General features: G+C 40.4%; 1 protein-coding gene across 7 annotated transcripts in view; it reads left to right on the forward strand.

The window, feature by feature from the left end:
* Window positions 1–20,229, forward strand: part of pbrm1 (polybromo 1) — a 71,639-nt gene that overhangs the window by 35,167 nt on the left and 16,243 nt on the right. For all 7 annotated transcript variants that reach the window (XM_080181769.1, XM_080181771.1, XM_080181774.1 and 4 more), the window contains 7 exons: window positions 3,216–3,436; window positions 4,741–4,932; window positions 6,186–6,343; window positions 7,527–7,796; window positions 17,690–17,835; window positions 18,863–19,020; window positions 19,342–19,525. In XM_080181769.1, the coding sequence (XP_080037895.1) occupies window positions 3,216–3,436; window positions 4,741–4,932; window positions 6,186–6,343; window positions 7,527–7,796; window positions 17,690–17,835; window positions 18,863–19,020; window positions 19,342–19,525 (1,329 nt within the window). The remainder of the gene's footprint in view (window positions 1–3,215; window positions 3,437–4,740; window positions 4,933–6,185; window positions 6,344–7,526; window positions 7,797–17,689; window positions 17,836–18,862; window positions 19,021–19,341; window positions 19,526–20,229) is intronic.

Raw genomic sequence — 20,229 nt, forward strand, 5'->3', positions numbered from 1 at the left:
CCTCTGTTAGAGATCTTCAAAGGAGTCTGCTCCCACACCTGTAGCTTCTGAGAGAGATAAAGGGAACTCCCTGATGCAGAATGGAGTGCTCCTGTGATTTAGAAGCCTGCCATGTGAGCAGGAGATTAAAGTGACCAGGCCATTTCAAAGTTTTCAAAGATGACAAGCAGGAATGAAGATGTTGAACAGAGAGCTGCCTGAAATCACCATGCCAGGAGTGATCTTCAGGTCGGCCAGGGCTAGAAGAGGCAGTCCAGCTATGGGAGCCCCATCCCAGGAGACAATGTCAAAATCAAATGAGCCTACCTAACCCTTGGGGGAACTCTTCCTCTGCAGCCTGGCAGTGGCTGAGGGGCAAATAACCACAGGACTTACATTGGACCCCGAGGTGGGTCAGGGTACCAGGCTATGGTGTCAGTACAAGGAAGCCAGGGGACAGTGCACAGTTGGTACTGCCAAGGTGGTGGGGGCTGAGCATGAGTTTGAAGGAGGAGGGGTCTGAAGGTGGAAGGGGAGAGCCTGAGAGGAGGGGAGGGGTCGGGTCACCCTCATACTTATCGGTGAAAGGGTGTGATCCATTATTTCAGTGGTGGGGAGGAGAGGATGCCTCTCTTTGCTCAAGGGTTGATGGTACTCCCCTGGTCAGCAAGACAATCACTGTTTCTGTTTTTGGTGGAGAGGAGGACTTGACTGCACCCCAATCTCTGAAAAGCTGGGCTGACCAGCGTGATTCATGGAATGCACAAATTTGCATCCATCCTTACAAATATATAAAGAGGAGGAGGCTGGCTAGAGTGAATGTTGGACCCTCAGAGGATGAGGGGGGGATTTCGTGGTGGGAGATGAGGAAATGGCTGAGGCCTTAAATAAGTTTTTTGCCAGTATCAGCCTAGTGAACCTCCTCTGCGCTCCCTCCAAGGCCAAAATATCCTTGCACAAGTGCGGCGACCAAAACTGCACACAGTACTCCAGCTGCGGCTTCACCAGTGCCCTGTACAGTTGCAGCAAGATCTCCCTGCTTTTATATTCTATCCCCCTCGCTATAAAGGCCAGCATCCCATTCGCCTTCTTGATCACCTGCTGCACCTACAGACTGAGTTTTTGCGACTCATGCACAAGGACTCCACGTCCCTCTGCACCGTAGCATGCTGTAGCTTTTCGCCCTTTAAATAGTAATCCCTCCTACTATTATTCCTGCCAAAGAGGATAACCTCACGCTGTTGAAGTGGTGGCGGCTACCTCGCTAAATATATTTAAGTCATGGGTAGATAGGTTTTTGGTGGGCAAGGCAATTAAGGGTTATGGGGAGAAAGCGGGAAAGTGGAACTGAGCCACTTCAGATCAGCCATGATCTTATTGAATGGCGGGGTAGGCTCGAAGGGCGAGATGGCCTACTCCTGCTCCTACTTCTTATGTTCTAGGTGGAAGAATCTCATCTGACAGAAGCTGCCAGCACCAATGGGAAACACTCCAGTTTCTCCACTGGCATGGGCACCTTGTCCCAGTACAAAACAATCATGTCCTTTAACTTTCTTTCAATGAACCCTTCACTAATAGCATTTGTTTCAAAGTATATACTGTTAAAATAGATGTCTACTATCATTTGACGCCATTCTTAGAAAATGTACTCAGTAAAAAGGAAGTGTCAGAAACATAAAGTTTCAAGTATATAGTTTGTTTATTTTTTTTTCTTACCTTTATTAGTAAGTCCCATCCTGAAAATAGCAGCAAGAAAGTACTTTTTTGCAATTAAGGTGAGGAATATTAGTATGAAGAAGACTTCACTTTTGGACATCCAGTTTTATTATCAATTTGCTCAAGAATAGCATATAAAGTATATCTAGATTTAAAGTAAGACACCCATTATTATGCAGCAATAAAAGTGCATCAGAAGAGCATCTTCTACTAAACTTTTTTTTTACATTTCACACACAAGTAACCATTATGATCTGTGCAATTGATACGCAGAATACTATCATATAGCTGTTTTGGTACTGGTTCAGCAACTTGGCGGTTCAGTTCAGAGCCTACCATGTCAAGTTGCAAAATTAAACTTGATAACCCTAACAATTAGTGTGGAAAGCATGAACATGAATTCACAAATGTCAGTCAGAGAACTTGCCACCAATATTGGTGTGACAACTTGCATTGACACATGTTATTTTAATACCCTCTGAAATAGCTTAGGATGCCAGTCAGTTGTAAAAACAATTAATACAAAACAAAAGGGCCCACCATCTACTCATTAAACAGCCACAACAGTGTCACTCACATTCCAGATAATTGTTTTGGAATTGCCAATTTATAAAAAAGATTATGCTGTAGATTTATGCATCATTGAGAGTCCTTAAGACAGCAATAGGTAGGTTCTTGATTAATAAGGGGATCAGGGGCTATGGGGAAAAGACAGGAGAATGGGGATGAGAGAAATATCAGCTGTGATTGAATGGCGGAGCAGACTTGATGGGCCGAGTGGCCTAATTCTGCTCCTATGCCTATGGTCCTTTACAAGGAACTGGGTTGAAGACACTTGCAGTTCTTCACCTTCAGAGTCCAGCAGTAAAGAAAATTTTAGTCTTACCAGTTTGATAGGTATCGGAAAAGAAAAGTAAATAACTGAAACTCTTGTTCAGTTACTGCATATAAGAATTATTGGAATGCATAATGACTTGTGCTATCTCCTGCCAAATGTATTACTATAAACGTATATATCTGAAGGTAGTTGGAAAATACAATGTACAGTGTGGTATTCGGATACCAAGGTTTAATTTCTAGTCATGCTAAACTACCAGATCTCAGGCACGATTGCAGCAGAGTCACTATGATTTGCTAAGGAAATAATCATGCAGTGCTGCCATTCCTACTTGCTATACAGTGATCCATATGCATGTTGTAGATATTGGATAAGAACAGGCTCAGTCTTGACTTTTATTGCCCTCCTCTTCTCTCCTCTCCTCCTCCTCCTTTCCCCCCCCCCCCAAAAAAAAGGCACAGCTTGAATAATGTACTGATACTGTTTACACTTAAGCATGACAGACCAACTGAGTGATGTCCAGTATGGCTGTCCAAATCTTGGAATGAGACTACAGCCTTCACCACTTTCAGAAACAGAAATGAGGAAAATTAGTAAAGAAAATAGTAGTGGAATATACAGGAGAGTGCACTGAATTGTGTAGCATATATGATACTAACAACAGATTTTGTGGCCTACTTAGAACTGATTCTGAAATCTATGAGGACGCAGTGGAACTTCAGCATTTTTTCATTAAAATTCGTGATGAGCTGTGCAAAAATGGAGAGATTCTACTTTCACCAGCTCTCAGCTATACTCTGAAACACTTACAGCATGACTTGGAAAAAGAAAAGAAGGAAAAACTGCCAAAAGAAATAGAGGAAGATAAGCAGAAGAGAGAGGAGGAAAAAAAAGAATTATCAGGTAATGTTTATTTGGGAGTTTTGTTTAAACATAACCATCAGCATTCCTTTGAAGTTATAAGTACATTGCAAAAACCATTCACACTCTTGGTAATTTCTTACTTTGTTTTACCTATTTTTTGGGATGTGAGCGTGACTGACTAGGCCAGCATTTATTGCCCATCCCTAATTACCCTTGAGAAAGTGATGGTGAATCGCTTTCTTGAATCCCTGCTGTCCATGTGGCGTAGGTACTCTCACAGTACTGTTAAGCAGGATGTTCTGTGATTTTGACCTAGCAACTCTGAAGAGTGGCAATATATTTCCAAGTCAGGATGGCGTGTAATTTGGAGAGGAACTTGAAGGTGGCAGTGTTCCCATGTATTTGCTTGTAGGTGGTAGAAATCATGGTTTTGGGATGTGTTGTCAATAGTGTGTTACTGCAGTGCATCGTTTAGCTGGTACACACTGCTGCAACTCTGCGTCAGTGATGGAGGGAGTAAATGTTGAAGTTGGTGAATGGGATGCCAATCAAGCAGGCTGTTTTGTCCTGGATGGTGTTGAGTTTCATGAGTGTTGTTGGAAATGCAGTCATCCAGGTAAGGGGAGAGTATTCCATCACACTACTGATATGTGCCTTGTAGATAGTGGACAGGATTTGGGGAGTCAGGAAATATGTTGTTCTCTGCAGAATTCCTAGCCTCTGACCTATTTTTGTAGCAACAGTATTTATATGGCTAGTCCAGTTCAGTTTTTGGTAACTTCCAGGATGATGATAGTGGAGGTTTCAGCAGTGGTAATGCCCTTAAACATCAAGGGTTGATAGTTTTGGGGTACTAAAATAGCTAAGAATTGTTTTTGGGTTAGTTAATTAAACTTTCTCTATGCTGTTGGGCTCCACATGACCCTGACTTTTTGATGGGACGTGTTTCAACAGGCATTGACTAAATTCTAATATCATGCCCACATGGCCCTCCTTCATGTATGACACTTTACTGTGAGAGTCAGTATGCCACAGTGTGTTCTACTTGACCCCAGTCTTGTCTTCCTCAGATCTCCTATCACCTGCTCATTTTAAGATTGACTAATTCAACAAAGATCAAGGATTGCATTTTGAAATTTTATTGTCTGTACGGTTCAGTTACTTTTATGGCATCATTGTTCTGAGCTATATCTCAGACTAGAAGATCATGATTGATAGAACATTTTTTTGTTTTGAAAATGCACAGGATTTGTGTTTGTAGAAAGCTTTAGAAGATCAGACCATTGCACTTTTTTTAAGTATATGTTATAATCACAAAACTAATTCTATAACCCAATAAACAGAATCTGAGAAAAATATGATTGACGATCATTCGGGGAGCCACGGAACGTATGGGATCCAGCGTACATATAGCCAAGACTGCAGCTTTAAAGACAACATGTACCACGTTGGGGATTACGTGTATGTTGAACCAGCTGAACCAAACCTCCTCCCTCACATTGTCTGCATTGAGAGACTCTGGCAAGATGACACCGGTAATGGATTCAAATTTAAATTTTTTCTCAGAGCTAACTATAAGTTAACACTATGAAAATAATTAAAATTCAGTTCAGTTATCTTAATAAAATCCTTCACTTAAATTCAGCCTCCACAAACATGAACAGGCTATTTTCCAAACAAATTCCTTTTTTTTTAACTTTAAAATTTGCTTTATTTCACCTGAAGATTTACTCTTGTCAGTATTTGTCAGCTTTGGTCAATATGATCTTTAGTCATTTCTGCTTCTGTGTGTCTTGCCACAGATATTACAAGTGACTTGCATCTAAGAAGAATATCTGTTTATTATTTTCTGGTGATCCTTGATTTCAGAATTGTGCAGCCAGTTTAGCAGTAAAGTCAATTGTGAGCCCTTGATTTGTTGCTAAGGCATCCTTAAAGCCCATGTCTTAACAAAAAGAGACAATCTGCTCCAGTTGATCAGACCAACACAGCTCCATATCAACTGAAGAGCCAAATTTGTCAGCTACTCTAACGGAATTGCCCAAAACAAGGACACTAGCTGAGTTCTGTTCTGAGACTTATATTGCCTACTCCATCTTGAAATCAAACTGATAATGATCATAAAATTTGCAGTGTCACAACAGTGACAGAACAGTATGGATTACTCTTCTGAAGTTCACTAACATACAGAAAGCTCTCCTCAGCATCTGTTGTGTTATGCCTGACCTGGGATTGCTTAAGGTTGACACTCGAGTGCCTAAAATAGAAAGCAGTGTGTCCCTAGCTTTGATTCACTTAGACATGTGCAACAATTAATAAAATACACTTGTTAAACATCAAGGATAATATCATCTTTTGTCAAAGTACCGATGAAACAAACAATACTCGCTCCAAAACTTAAATGATTATTGTGCCAAGTTCTTCGAAAGGTCTCTGTCCTGGTAATTTCTTCCATTTGGATAATCTGTTAATTTATATGATGGATGTTGTTTTCCTTCTCTAAATTGAATTCAATACATTTTATAGGTTGACAGTGCATTATCACATAACCACCTGTCTGTGGTAACAACTTGAATCACTCGTGGATTCAATTAATAATATCATGTCCTTTCTTCACTTCTGGATAGGAAACATGATGGCTTGTGCAATGTATTAATGATGCACATGTATTCTCAGAAGTTTTACATCATATCTGTTTGCTTAAGTATTACTATAAAAATCAATTTTGTTGCTTTTTTATTACTTTTTTTTTCTAACTGAACTATATTATGTGCAATATGTTTTGTAGGTGAGAAGTGGTTGTACGGTTGCTGGTTTTATCGGCCAAATGAAACTTTCCACTTGGCCACACGCAAATTCCTTGAAAAAGAAGTTTTCAAAAGTGATTACTATAATAAAGTTCTGGTCAGCAAAATTCTAGGCAAATGTGTAGTTATGTTTGTAAAGGTGAGTGTTTGTTCTCTCATTTTTCTAATAGTACCATTTACTGAAAACTGTAAATCTAATGTCTAAGTCACAGGTACTGAGCAGCTGTATTTTTGTCTATTTCAGAGACTGGTGGAATATTTTGCACCTATGATTCTCTGCATTTAGCATTTCTTACATCAACAATATAGCTTCAAGAAGGTATTTAGAAAACTAAATGTCTTCTCATGATAGAAATTGGAAGGTCGTCCCAGTCTGTAACCTCTCACTACCTAAATGGTGGATTTAGGCCAGCATTGGAGAGGTCTGCAAGCAGTCCAGGAAATAGGGGATTCAGATAGGCAAAAGGAGGAATAATATGCTTTCTTTCCCAACCCCATCCAATTTTATCCCCTGCCTGCCTTTTCCTGAAAATGAAAACTTATTGAGATTCTGCCATCAGCCAACAGATATTTTACTTAAATAGCAAATCTTCATTTCGGAGTCTAGATAGCAAACATTGGAGGGCTTTTTGCTGAGAGTATATATTACAGCCAAACCTTACCCTATTGTTAGTCAATACCCATCAACGCATACTTTCTAGTAAGTGTCGCTAGGAACTCTGACATATCTGAATTGCAGTTTCTTTTCCCCTACCCCAGAGATTCTAAAACCTTTAGTAGCAAAGCCACTGCTGTAGAAACAAGTTTCCTAATTCAGCACGTGCTTAGGATTGTGCCTGAGAGCTCCCTGTTATATATTTCTGTTTTTTCCCATAGGCCCAGTGGGGAGCACATGTACTTCGATTTCTTATTGAATTTTTCTTTTAACCTTCACATCTGTCCATTAGGTTTTAAATGAATCCTTTTCCTATTACTCATTTTGATTATTAATGATTTAGACTCAGGCTCACGAGTAGAAATTCACTTCGGGCAATGGCACAAATGGGATTTGATTTGTTTCTATTGCAGTCGATTGGAACTGAACATCAGATGTTGTGTATAACAGGCACCCAATTTGATACCACCTATTCTTCACCAAGATGAATTTCTATCACTTAGTATTTCACTTCCTATCAGCCTTTCATTAAATAATATTTACTTGATTTTAAGATTGTTAAAGTAATTTTTATATTATCTAAACAATTTAGTTGTTGAAAATAAGAACATGGCAGGGATATAATTTCTTATTACCCTTTCCTTCCTCTGTCTAACAACAAATGTAGGAATACTTTAAAATTCGCCCTGAGGGTTTCAGAGATGAAGATGTATTTGTGTGTGAATCTCGATATTCAGCCAAAACGAAGTCTTTCAAAAAGATTAAATTGTGGACTATGCCCCTAAGTGCAGTGAAATTTGTTCCAAGGCACACTCCACTGCCAGTCGTTCGAGTTGCTTCTGTATTCGCAAATGCAGATAAAACAGAAAACAAAGAATCTATAGAACCAATGCTTGAAGAAACCAAAGGCGACGAGACTAACAGCATTATTGATAAGGTACAAACATTTCTTTAATATAAAAGGTCAGAATGAAAATGATTTGCTTTGTATGAGGGGAAATTTGGGTGTTAGTAACAATATTGTCAGGGAAAGTATATGTTTGAATTACGTTGTCCACGATAGGTGGCAGCCCTGGTAGAAACCTGTTTCAAGTGGCTTATACCCTCTCATTAATAGAAAAACATTGTATCAATATGAAAGCTGCATTGTATCTTAGCAATTTATAGAACTGAAGTGACTCATCAGCATTAAATCCAAGAGGTGTGATTTCATCCCCTGGAAATAGTTTCATGGAAATTAACATACTTACCAACTATGACATATGATAGGGAAATAGAAAGAGGAGCAATGAAAAAGCATTCAGTTGATTAATAGTCACTTACTCATTAGATTGTGCAATCTAATGCGCCAATTATCAGTTTGGCTCCGTTGATAACAATTTTAGCTAGTCAACAGATTTTGGATTCAAGTCCCAGCTATGTAGGGATGAGGCTGTAGCGTCAGAGTGAGTGCTGTGATGGCGAGCATAAAGAGTACACAGGTAATGGGAAGACACAGATGCATGGAGTGATAAGGATCAGCACTCTATTATGACTCCTCAGCACTCGTGGTGTTACTATTCTTTCAGTGCATAATTCATGGGAATCAAGGAGCCACTTACCCTGGTTGAGCACAGAAGATCATTCATTGTCTCACGGCACTGCTGCCCCATCCTCTTCTGCAGTAAGTTTGCACTCACTAGAGTCGCCACTTCACTCCATTCTTGCAGGGGTGGTGACCTTGGTGGAAGGCCTTTCCGTGGAGCAGGCATTGAGTGCATCCTGCCTCTACTGCACTTCATCTAGAAGTCTGGTTATGGATCCCTCTGAGAAACATGGTGCAGGCTTCCCGGCCACCATCCCTGCAATTGCTGCAGAACAAGTGCTGGAACGCTGTTTATATTTACCTCCCTGTGATTGCCACAATTAAGTTCAAAAATGGTGGGCAAGTTAGAGGGAGGCTCAAGATTCAATCAGAAATTACGCTGGAGTTGTCAGCACAATTCATTCCATTTTTCTCAGCAGAATCAACACTCTGCCAAATACTGGTAAGAACACCTCCAATGTCACCTCTCACCAATTTGTATTTTGGCACAGTGAGCACATAGTAGAGTCAATCCTATGTCTTAAGCTTGGTGTAATATGCAGATGCTGTAATATTTTAAGTTGGGCTTCCTTCATTCTATTATACACTGAGATTCTATTGGCATTTTCCCAAGTACTGCCTCAGGTCTCCTCCTCATTATTTACTGTGAGATTTTTCTCCCAAAATCGCAGAGTCTCTAGCATATTCACACAGGATCTACAACATAATGTGTCATAAAACCTGCTGATTAATTGCTTCAGTTCCATAGATAACAGGATCATTCCGCTGGGGAGACACTAGCGCCAAGATACAGAGATGTCTTATTGAGAATAAAGTCTCTAAGTTATGAATATCTGAAAAATGAGTATCTTGGGATAGAACATAGAACATTACAGCACAGAACAGGCCCTTCGGCCCACGATGTTGCGCCGACCAGTTAAAAAACAATGACCCTCTAACCTAAACAAATCCCTTTTCATCCATAAACCTATCCACGGATCTCTTAAACGCCCCCAAACTAGGCGCATTTACAACTGCAGCAGGCAGGGCATTCCAATCCCTCACCACCCTCTGCGTAAAGAACCTACCCCTGACATCCGTCCTATAACAACCCCCCCTTAATTTAAAGCCATGCCCCCTCGTGCTAGCTTTCTCCATCCGAGGAAAAAGGCTATCACTGTCCACCCTATCTAAACCTCTAATCATCTTATATGTTTCAATGAGATCCCCTCTTAGCCGCCTTCTTTCTAGCGAAAACAACCCCAAATCCCTCAGTCTCTCCTCATAGGACCTCCCCTCCATACCAGGCAACATCCTGGTAAACCTCCTCTGCACCCTCTCCAAAGCCTCCACATCCTTCCTATAATGTGGGGACCAGAACAGCACACAATACTCCAAGTGCGGCCGCACCAGAGTTGTGTACAGTTGCAACATGATGCTGCGACTCCTAAATTCAATCCCCCTACCAATAAACGCCAAGACACCGTATGCCTTCTTAACAACCTTATCTACTTGATTCCCAACTTTCAGGGATCTATGTACACATACACCTAGATCCCTCTGTTCATCCACACTATTCAGAGTCCTCCCGTTAGCCCTATACTCGACACATCTGTTATTCCTACCAAAGTGAATTACCTCACACTTCTCCGCATTAAACTCCATCCGCCACCTCTCGGCCCAGCTCTGCAACCTGTCTAAGTCTCCCTGCAAACTATGACACCCTTCCTCACAATCTACCACACCTCCGACTTTGGTGTCATCAGCAAATTTACTAATCCACCCAACTATACCCTCATCCAGATCATTAATAAAAATTACAAACAGCAGTGGCCCCAAAACAGATCCCTGAGGCACACCACTCGTAACTGAACTCCATGACGAATATTTACCATCAACCACCACCCTCTGTCTCCTATCCACTAGCCAATTCCTGATCCAATTTCCTAGATTACCCTCAATCCCATACATCTGCATTTTCTGCAGAAGCCTACCATGGTGAACCTTATCAACGCCTTACTAAAATCCATATATACCACGTCAACTGCCTTACCCCCATCCACCTCTTTGGTCACTTTCTCAAAAAACTCAATAAGGTTAGTAAGGCACGACCTACCCGCTACAAAACCATGCTGACTATCTCCAATCAATTCATTACTCTCCAAATAACTATAAATCCTATCCCTAATAATTTTTTCTAAAACCTTGCCCACAACAGAAGTGAGACTCACCGGTCTATAATTCCCGGGGAAGTCTCTGTTCCCCTTCTTAAACAATGGGACAACATTCGCTATCCTCCAATCTTCCGGTACTATACCTGAGACCAACGACGACCTGAAGATCAGAGCCAGAGGCTCTGCAATCACCTCTCTTGCCTCCCAGAGAATCCTAGTGTAAATCCCGTCCGGACCAGGGGACTTATCTATTTTCAAACCCTCAAGAATATCCAGCACATCCCCCTTATCAACTGCAATACTGTCTAGTTTACACCCCTGCAACCCAGTGTTCTCCTCAGCTACATTCATGTCCCCCTGCGTGAACACCAAAGAGAAATATTGGTTCAATGCCTCTCCAATCTCTTCCGGTTCCACACACAACTTCCCTCTGCTGTCTGTAACTGGCCCTAATCTTGCCCTAACCAACCTTCTGTTCTTAACATACCTATAGAACGCCTTAGGATTCTCCTTGATCCTATCAGCCAAAGTCTTCTCTTTTAGCCCTTCTTAACTCACTCTTCAACTCCCTCCTAGCCAATCTAAAGCTTTCTAGTGCACTACCTGAGCCCTCAAGTCTCATCCGAACATAAGCCTCCTTTTTCTTTTTAACCAACGAATCAACTTTTTTGGTGCACCATGGTTCCCTAGCTCTACCAATTCCTCCTTGCCTGACAGGGACATACCTATCAAGGACTCGCAGTAGCTGCTCCTTGAAAAAACTCCACATTTCGGTCGTTCCCAGTCCCTGTAGTCTCCTAGTCCATCCTATGCTTCCTAATTCTCTCCTAATAGCCTCATAATTACCCTTCCCCCAGCTAAAACTACTGACCCGAGGTTCATGCCTATCCCTTTCCATCACTAAGGTGAACGTAACTGAATTGTGGTCACTATCACCAAAATGCACACCAACTTCCAAGTCTAGCACCTGGTCTGGCTCATTTCCCAGCACCAAATCCAATATAGCCTCACCTCTAGTTGGCCTATCTACATACTGAGTCAAAAAACCTTCCTGCATGCTTTGTACAAAAACTGACCCCTCTAACGAGCTACAGCTATAGCAATTCCAATCAATATTAGTAAAGTTAAAGTCCCCCATAACAATTACCCTATTACTTTCACTCCTAACCAGGATCGTCTCCGCAATCCTTTCCTCAACCTCTCTAGAACTTTTAGGAGGTCTATAAAAGACTCCCAACAGGGTGACCTCTCCTCTCCTATTTCTAATCTCCGCCCATACTACCTCAACTGACAAGTCCTCATCAAACTTCCTCTCTGACACTGTGATACAGTCCTTGACTAATAATGCTACCCCTCCCCCCCTTCTACCTCCTTGTCTACTCCGACTAAAGCATTTGAACCCCGGAACCTGCAACAACCATTCCTGACCCTGCTCTATCCATGTTGTTGACAGTTGTTCAAAGTTTCAGCTAAACACATCACCCAATCTAATGAGTACCCTAACCTTCCTGATATCAAAACCATAGTCTGGGAAATCTGGGTTAGCCTGAATAGCTAAAGTCAAATTAAATATTCCTTCCAACTCACAGACCATTCTCCATGTTCTGAGTGTTAATGATTATGGATTCTCACGTTTGGCAGGCAAAACCTCAAAATCCTTAAGAAACAACAGAGCTTGTAGGGAGCGTTCAGACTGGCCAGCTTCTATATCGAGCCAATTAGGGGTGAGGTCCTCTGTTAGCCACTCTCACATGAATGAAAGTCGCCAAGGTCCCAGAGGACTGTAAGTTGCTGTCTCTCTCTTTGAGAGGAAAGCTGTCTGGTGGTGATCTAACCTGAGGGCTACCACACCTCAGGGCAGAGATAAGGTCTTCATAGATAACCTCAGCTAGGGCAGGAATTGAACCCACGCCATTGGCATTGCTCCGCATCATGAACCAGCTGTCCAACCAACTGAGCTAACCAGCCTCCTATAGATGAAAGGCTAAATGATACATCTTAATAGTTGGCATTCTCTAGCCTCTCACCTGTACTGCGATACTGCAATTTGACCAATTTTACGCAAGGTCTCTTTTTGTTCCATATAAAGGATATAAACACCCCATTAATTTCCTTTAGAACCGTCCAAGAAAGTGAAATTGTAACAAATACAATAATCTAGCCAGCACATTCATCTTAATCAGTGCTATCCTACACAGCCACAAAGTCAGTAAGGAGAACCAATGATGCAAGTCCCCTTTAATAGACGCAAGTACGGGCAGGAAAGTTTGCCTTGTATAACTGTCAAAATGAGGGTAATGAAAATACCCAAATAAGTAAACCCCAAGGGGGACCATCTAAAGGGGAAGGGAGCATGTCGAGAGGTCCCTCTCTCAGCCTTCCCAGAGGCGTAGCCTCGGATTTTGCAAAATTAATTTTATAGCCAGATTAGGTAAATACGAGCTGTATAGGTTTGATAAATGAAAGGATTTCAGGCTGAATAGTGTCAGAGTTCACAGAAACACAGTTATTCCTGTGCTCACGTCACATGACACTCCGTACTTTATTTTGTAATGCTGCTGTGAAGCACTTTGTGACATTTTATTACATTAAAGGCACAAAATAAGTTGTTGCTGTTCAGTGGATTATTTAGAACTTCTTAAGTTTGTGTTGTTTTTTTTTTACTTTGTATTCTAACTTTTTATTTCCCAGCTTTATGACTTTGCTTTTCTGTGCAATAAATGACATCTCCCACTTCTTGACCAAATTTCCCAACCTCTGTGTGATGTAATTCCATCACTTTTTTACCTAATGGAATATTTTGATTTGTAGTCTGAAAATATGTCTGTATTTTTGGTGCCTGTTTGAACTAAGGGTTTGCTAACGTATCAAGCACAGCTTCTCGCTCATGTCCTTAATGATTGTCTTCCTACAATTAGGAGTTTTTGTTGTGCTCAACTTTTCTATCATAAGTCTAATTTTAAACTCCAGCATATTTTAGTACCTTTTAGCTGATTGTCCTTGGCCTTTGACCACATCCACTAGTTTTTGGCATTGTTCCATTTGAGGCTCCTGTGACTAATATAAGGCTTGTATGTCCACAAATCTAGGAAGTTCCAAGTAATCAATGGGTCAGCAACAACTTGTATTTATATACTGCCATTAACGTAATAAATATCCCAAAGAATTTTTTGAAGAAGCATGACACTAAACCACATAAGAAGATATTAAGTCAGATGATCAAAAGTTTGGTCAAAGAGGTAGATTTATAGGAGCGTTGTAAAGGAGGAAAGCAAGATGGGGGGGCATAGGGGAGGAATTCCGGAACATGGGAGCCTGGCTCCCCGACTCTGTCTATGCTTCCCACTGTCTCGGCAAAGCAGCCAGCATAATTAAGGACCCCACACATCCCGGACATACTCTCTTTCGCATTCTTCCATCAGGAAAAAGATACAAAAGTCTGAGGTCATGTACCAATTGAGTCAAGAACAGCTTCTTCCCTGCTGCCATCAAACTATTGAATGGACCTATCTTGCATTAAGTTGATCTTTCTCTACATCCTAGCTATGACTGCAAAACTACATTCTGCATTCTTTTGTTTCCTTCTCTATAGATGATATGCTTTGTCTGTAAAGCACGCAATTTTAACATCACTATATACTAATACATGTGACAAATTAAATCAAAATCAGTGGTTGACTGATTAAGACAGTGGATTAAGGGGAGGCCAGAATTAGAGACATACAGATAACTCAGGCCTGTGGGCGGACAGATTACTGAAAGGACGAGTGAGAGTTCAGAGTGACTTGAAAACAGTGATAAGAATTTTAACATCAAAACATTGCTTGACTAGGAGCCAATGTAGGCCAGCAAGCATAGGGATGATGGGAGAACTGGACTTGCTGCATGGGGAGCAGAGTTTAGAATGACAAGTTTACAGAGGATAGAATGTGTTGAAATTCTTTTAAAATTAAGAGTCTGTGCCCTGGCCAGTACTAAATTTAACTGTAAAACTTAACTAGCCAGGAAGTAGGGTTCCATTCGATTATTTGTTTTTGCATGTATGAGCAAAGTTCTCACACTATCAGTTCCACGATAGTCTGTGGACTACTGAGACCAAACCTGTAATATAATACCTATAATATAACATCCCTACACTATTTTTTTGGAAGAGTATGGGTTTTAATATAACATAGGAGGATATATCATTTTCCTGTAATTATAACCCACTAATATGCCAGATTGCCACATGAAAATATGATGTCGTGGCTATAACAGAACCTGGCTTGAAGAAAGGCCGAATTAGATGTTCAATTTTTCTGGATGCAGGTGTTCAGGAAAGATAGAAAAGGAAGGAAAGTGGAGCGGGATGGTAATATTGATAAGAAGGACATTGCAGTGCAGGAGAAAGAGGCTGTCCCTGGGTCACGGTCAGAATTTATTTTGCTGGAGCTAAGGAACAAAAAAGATGCAATTACATTGCTCAATGTGGTCTATAGGTTACCAACTAGTGGGGAAGATGTAAAGAAATTATAGAGAGGTGCAAGAATTATTGAGGTGTTATAATTGGAGACTCTAATAATCTGAATATAGACTAGGATTGTACTGGTATAGAGGTAGAGAGGAGCAAGAGCTCCTTGTATGAGTTTAGGGAAGTTTTCTACAGCAGTATGTTTCTAATCCAACAAGAATGGAGGCACTGCTAGACCTGATTCTTGGGGTGGCTAAGTGTCAGCAGGGAAACATTTAGGGGACCTAGCTGAATTGGCATCAAAAATTGACAAGCAAAACTGTATCTGAATGATGGGCTGCCTTTAAAGAGAGAGTTTTGAAGCAATCCCAGTATAGCCTCATGAAGAGGAAAGGTAAGGCAAACATCTGGAGCTGCCTGGATGACAAAACTTCGGAGGTTAAGTTGAAGAAAAAAAAATCTTTTTATAAGAGGTGGGCTATACCACTGAGAATTGAGCTTAATATAGAAGGTTCAGAGGAGAATTGAAAAGTAAATAAGGAAAACAAAGAATATGAAGAGAAGCTGGCAGCCAACATAAAGGGACATCCAAAAACCTTCTATAGGCAAATAAATTTGTAAAAGGAAGAGTGGGGCCAATGAGGGACCATAAAGAGGATTTATGAATGGAGGCATGCTGAGATATTAAATGAATATTTTACATCTGTCTTTCTCAAGGAAGAAGACGCTATACAGGTCACGTTAAAAGAGAAGGTTACTCAGACATTTGAAGGGCTTAAAGTTGATAAGGAGGAAGGATTGGGTAGCCTGCACCTAAAGTTAATAGGACACCAGGACTTAATGCCATGCATCCAAGGATACTAAGGAAAGTTAAAAGTGAAAATTGCGGATGCATGGTCCATAATTTTCCAGTCTTCTCTAGACTCAAGATACTGCTAGAGGACTGGATAATTGCAAATGTTACACCCTCATTCATTAAAATTACCCCGCAACAACAGGCTAGCCAATTTAACCTTGGTGGAGGGAAGCTTCTCGCAAGTATAACTGGACAAAATTAATAGTCACTTAGGCAAAGGCTGGTTAATTAAGGAAAATCGATATGGATTTGTTAAGGGTAAATTAAGTTTAACTAGCTTGCTGAAGTTTTTGAAGGGTTAACGCAGTGCTGTGCGTGGACTTGAAGGCATTTGATAAAGTGCCACACAACAGAATTGAAAACACATGGAATAAAACTTGGAAATGAAATTGGCTGAGTGACAAGAAACAGAGGAGTGGTTAATGAATGTTTGTCGGATTGGATGAAGATGTATAGTGGAGCTCCCTGGAGTTCGCAAGGGTTGGTGTTAAGTCCTCTGTTGTTCCTGATATATTTAGACCTACACATTGGTGCATAGGGCACAATTCCAAAATTTGCAGATGATACAAAACTTGGAAATATCGTGAACTGTGAAGAAGAAAGATTGGTAGAATCAGTAATAAAGTGGCACATGAAATTTAATGTGGAGAACTGTGAAGTGATTCATTTTGGTCGGAAGAATGTGAAGCAACAATTTAAAGAGTACAATTCTAAAGGTGGTGCAGGAATAGAGTGTATATACATAGGATGTAAATGTGCATAATTCATTGGAGGTGGCAGGACATGTCGAGAGAGTAGTTAATAAAACATACAGCAGGCTGGGCTTTACTATTAGGGCACTGAATACCAAATAAATCCTGTTCTGGGTGCTACACTTTTGGCAGGATGTGAAGGTATCCGTGAGAATGCTTCCAAGGATGAGGAACTTCAGTTACTTAGATTTGAGAAGTTGGGACTGTTTTCCTTGAGAGAAGATTTGATAGAGGTGTTCAAAATCAAAAAATCCCATTTGAGGAAAAATCAAGAAGAAGGGAACAGAGATTTAAGGTAATTGGCAAAACAAGTAATGGCAACATGACAAAAAGCTTTTTCACACATCAAGTTAGGATCTAGAATGCAATATTTAGGAGTGTAGTGGAGCAGATTTAATTGCATTATTATCTGAAAAGGGAAGAATGTGCAAGGCTATGGTGACAAGGCAGAAGAGTGACACTAGGTGAATTGCTCGTTTGAAGAGCCAGCACAGACACAATGGGCTGAATGGCCTCCTATTTTGTAACCATTTTATTATTCTGTGAAAATTATAGGACCTATACCTTTGAATATACAATTTCTGAGATCACAGTTTCTTAAGAGAAAAACAGTTATTCTCCCAACTTCAATTAACTTCACCTCCCCCAATCTATTGTTAGAATTATTTTATCTTTTACTTTATTTACATTGCCTGTTGCTTTCATAACTTTATGGACTTCACCTTGCTTCAGGTGATATCTGCAGTTTGCCACTCAAACTCGAGTTCATTGCAAGGACACTACAAATTCGGCCTGTAAATGATACACATGTAAGCTAGAAAATCTGATCTTGGCCAATTTATGCATCCTGACTATTGATGTTTTGTGCAAGGGAAACTAATCTGAAGTTTCAGTACCACTATTAAATGCACAAGATTATCAAAACAGTGATTTCCAGACTAGGTGTATTTTTTTTCAGAACTCGGTTGTTTAATTGCCTTTGATGTAAGATACAGTCCTTATAGGTAATGTTATTATACAATCTGCCTGCCTAGGAACGAGAGGATGTGCCAGTGGAAATTTCAAATGGAGAACCAGGCTGCCAGTATTATGAGCAGCTTCACTATAATGAATTGTGGCTCAAAGTTGGAGATTGTGTGTACATAAAATCACATGGTTTAGTCCAACCACGTGTCGGCAGGTCAGTAATTTATATCAAACTTTTCAATTGTACTGTGAATTTTCATTTTTCATCATCTGCATAAGTCTTTGAGAAATATAACTGTGAATAGTATTTGGCTATTGGTAAAACATGGACAGAATTATTTAAATCCCCAGCATTATTTGTTACAATCCATGTATATATCAACAAACGGAAGGATTAGATCGACTAAACGATTCTTTTTATAACTTATACTTTAACAATCAGACCAAAATCAACATCAACATTAATTAACAGGCAAATCAGAATCAATTTAAATTATAAATTACATATTAAATAGCAGGTACAACAAAGGTAGATCTCATTCATGATACCAGTTTTTAGCCATCTGGTCCGTCTAGGCTTTGAATGTCCTCAAGCTCCTTTTCTTCAAAGATTTAGTGAGCAATTATCATTGGACAGCAACCCCCATTCAACCCGATCCTAGTCATATGGATTCATCAGAGCCACCTCTATCTTCAGTATTGATCTGTGTACTGAATGGCCAATTCTGGTCAACTAGTTATTTTAAAGTAATTGAAACAGCAGCAACAACCTTATTTTTGCCTAACCCTCATTCCTGGATCCATCCTTCGTATCCTCCTCTGCTGAGTCAAAATCCTGGAACTCCCTCCCAAACAGGACTGTGGATGTACCTACAGCTCAAGCTGCAGCAGTTCAAGGAGGCTACTGACACCTTTCAAGGGCAGTTAGGGATGGACAATAAATGTTGGCCTAGCAAGCAATGCCCAGTCCCATGAATGGAAAAGAAATATCACCCACTTCTCCTTCAACTGCCGTATCACTCTAAACCTGATTGAAACTAGTTCCCCCTGCCAAATCCAAGATGAGCAGCTTGAGAGCTCCCCCCAAGAATAAAGCAGCCACAGTCTGAAATCCAGATCAGGCCAAAGCTGCAGCCCTACGACAAGGGGGAATATCTAACTCCAATAGTTCTTTAAATAAAAGGAATTACTGTTCAAATTGCAGAAAAAGAAATCAAACTCCTTATGTACCTTGTTGATAGGATTGAGAAGATGTGGGTGCGGGGCGGTGCTGCGTATTTCTTTGGCCCCATATTCATCCATCCTGAAGAGACTGAACACGAACCTACAAAAATGTTTTACAAGAAGGAAGTATTTCTTAGCAATGTGGAAGAAACCTGTACCATGACTTGTGTGCTTGGTAAGCAGCTAATTCTTAAGACTTGTTATTGGTGGGTGGAGTAATGTATTAAGTTTCAGCATTAATTTTGTAAAGTATTCTAGAGAGCATTAAGAATTTTAAAAAGTCCATTTTGACTGTATTAATATCCTTTTTATCAGAATCAAATAACTCATTCTGATTTTCTTCATCAGAAGTAATATTAAATGGCGTGACAGATTTTTAAAAAATAATGTATGGGTTATTACAAATCAATGGATTTCATGAGCAATAGTCCAGCTGACTAAATATACATTTAATGTTAGTGTTCCTAAAGCAATATTTTGGTGTGGTTGCACGCAGGCAAGTGCAGTGTATTATCATTTAAAGACTACCTCTCTTGTCGACCAACGGAAGTGAATGAAAATGATGTGTACATTTGTGAGAGTCGTTACAATGAAACTGACAAGCAAATGAAAAGGTTTAAAGGCCTAAAGAGATTCTCCTTATCTGCAAAAATATTGGATGATGAGATATACTACTTCAGGTGAGGCCTAGTACTGTAAAATAAAAAGAAGTTATCATCTTAATGATGAAACTATCCTGATTGACTGCTACTGATTGCTCTGGTTCTGTGTTTATGCGCATGTTTCTCGATGAGGCTATTTTAATGGCAATGCACCATTGATTCAATAGTGAAGAGCTGAAAAGCAAGAACATTCCTTTTTAAAATAATTGCTGGCATATTTCTTTTTTAAAATAATCACTGGTGGATTTCCACAGAGTGGATTGAGGAGTGGGAAGTATAGGAACACAAGGAATATAAGAAACATAAGAAATAGGAGCAGGAGTAGGCCATCTAGCCCTTCAAGCCTGCCCCGCCATTCAATAAGATCATGGCTGACCTGAAGTGGCTCAGTTCCACTTTCCCGCTTTTTCCCCATAACCCTTAATTCCCTTGTCTGTCAAAAACCTATCTACCCGTGTCTTAAATATATTTAGCGAGGTAGCCTCCACCACTTCAACGGGCAGAGAATTCCAGAGATTCACCACCCTTTGAGTGAAGAAGTTCCTCCTCAACTCCGCTCTAAACTGCCCCCCCCCCTTATCTTGAGGCTGTGCCCTCTAGTCCTGCTGTCCTTTCTGAGCGGGAAGAATCTCTCTACCTCTACCCTATCCATCCCATTCATTATCTTCTACGTCTCTATAAGATCCCCCCCTCATCCTTCTAAACTCCAACGAGTACAGACC

The sequence above is a fragment of the Carcharhinus amblyrhynchos genome, chromosome 3 (genome assembly GCF_965287045.1).
Source record: "Carcharhinus amblyrhynchos chromosome 3, sCarAmb.v2.hapA, whole genome shotgun sequence".
Classification (NCBI taxonomy): Eukaryota; Metazoa; Chordata; class Chondrichthyes; order Carcharhiniformes; family Carcharhinidae; genus Carcharhinus; species Carcharhinus amblyrhynchos.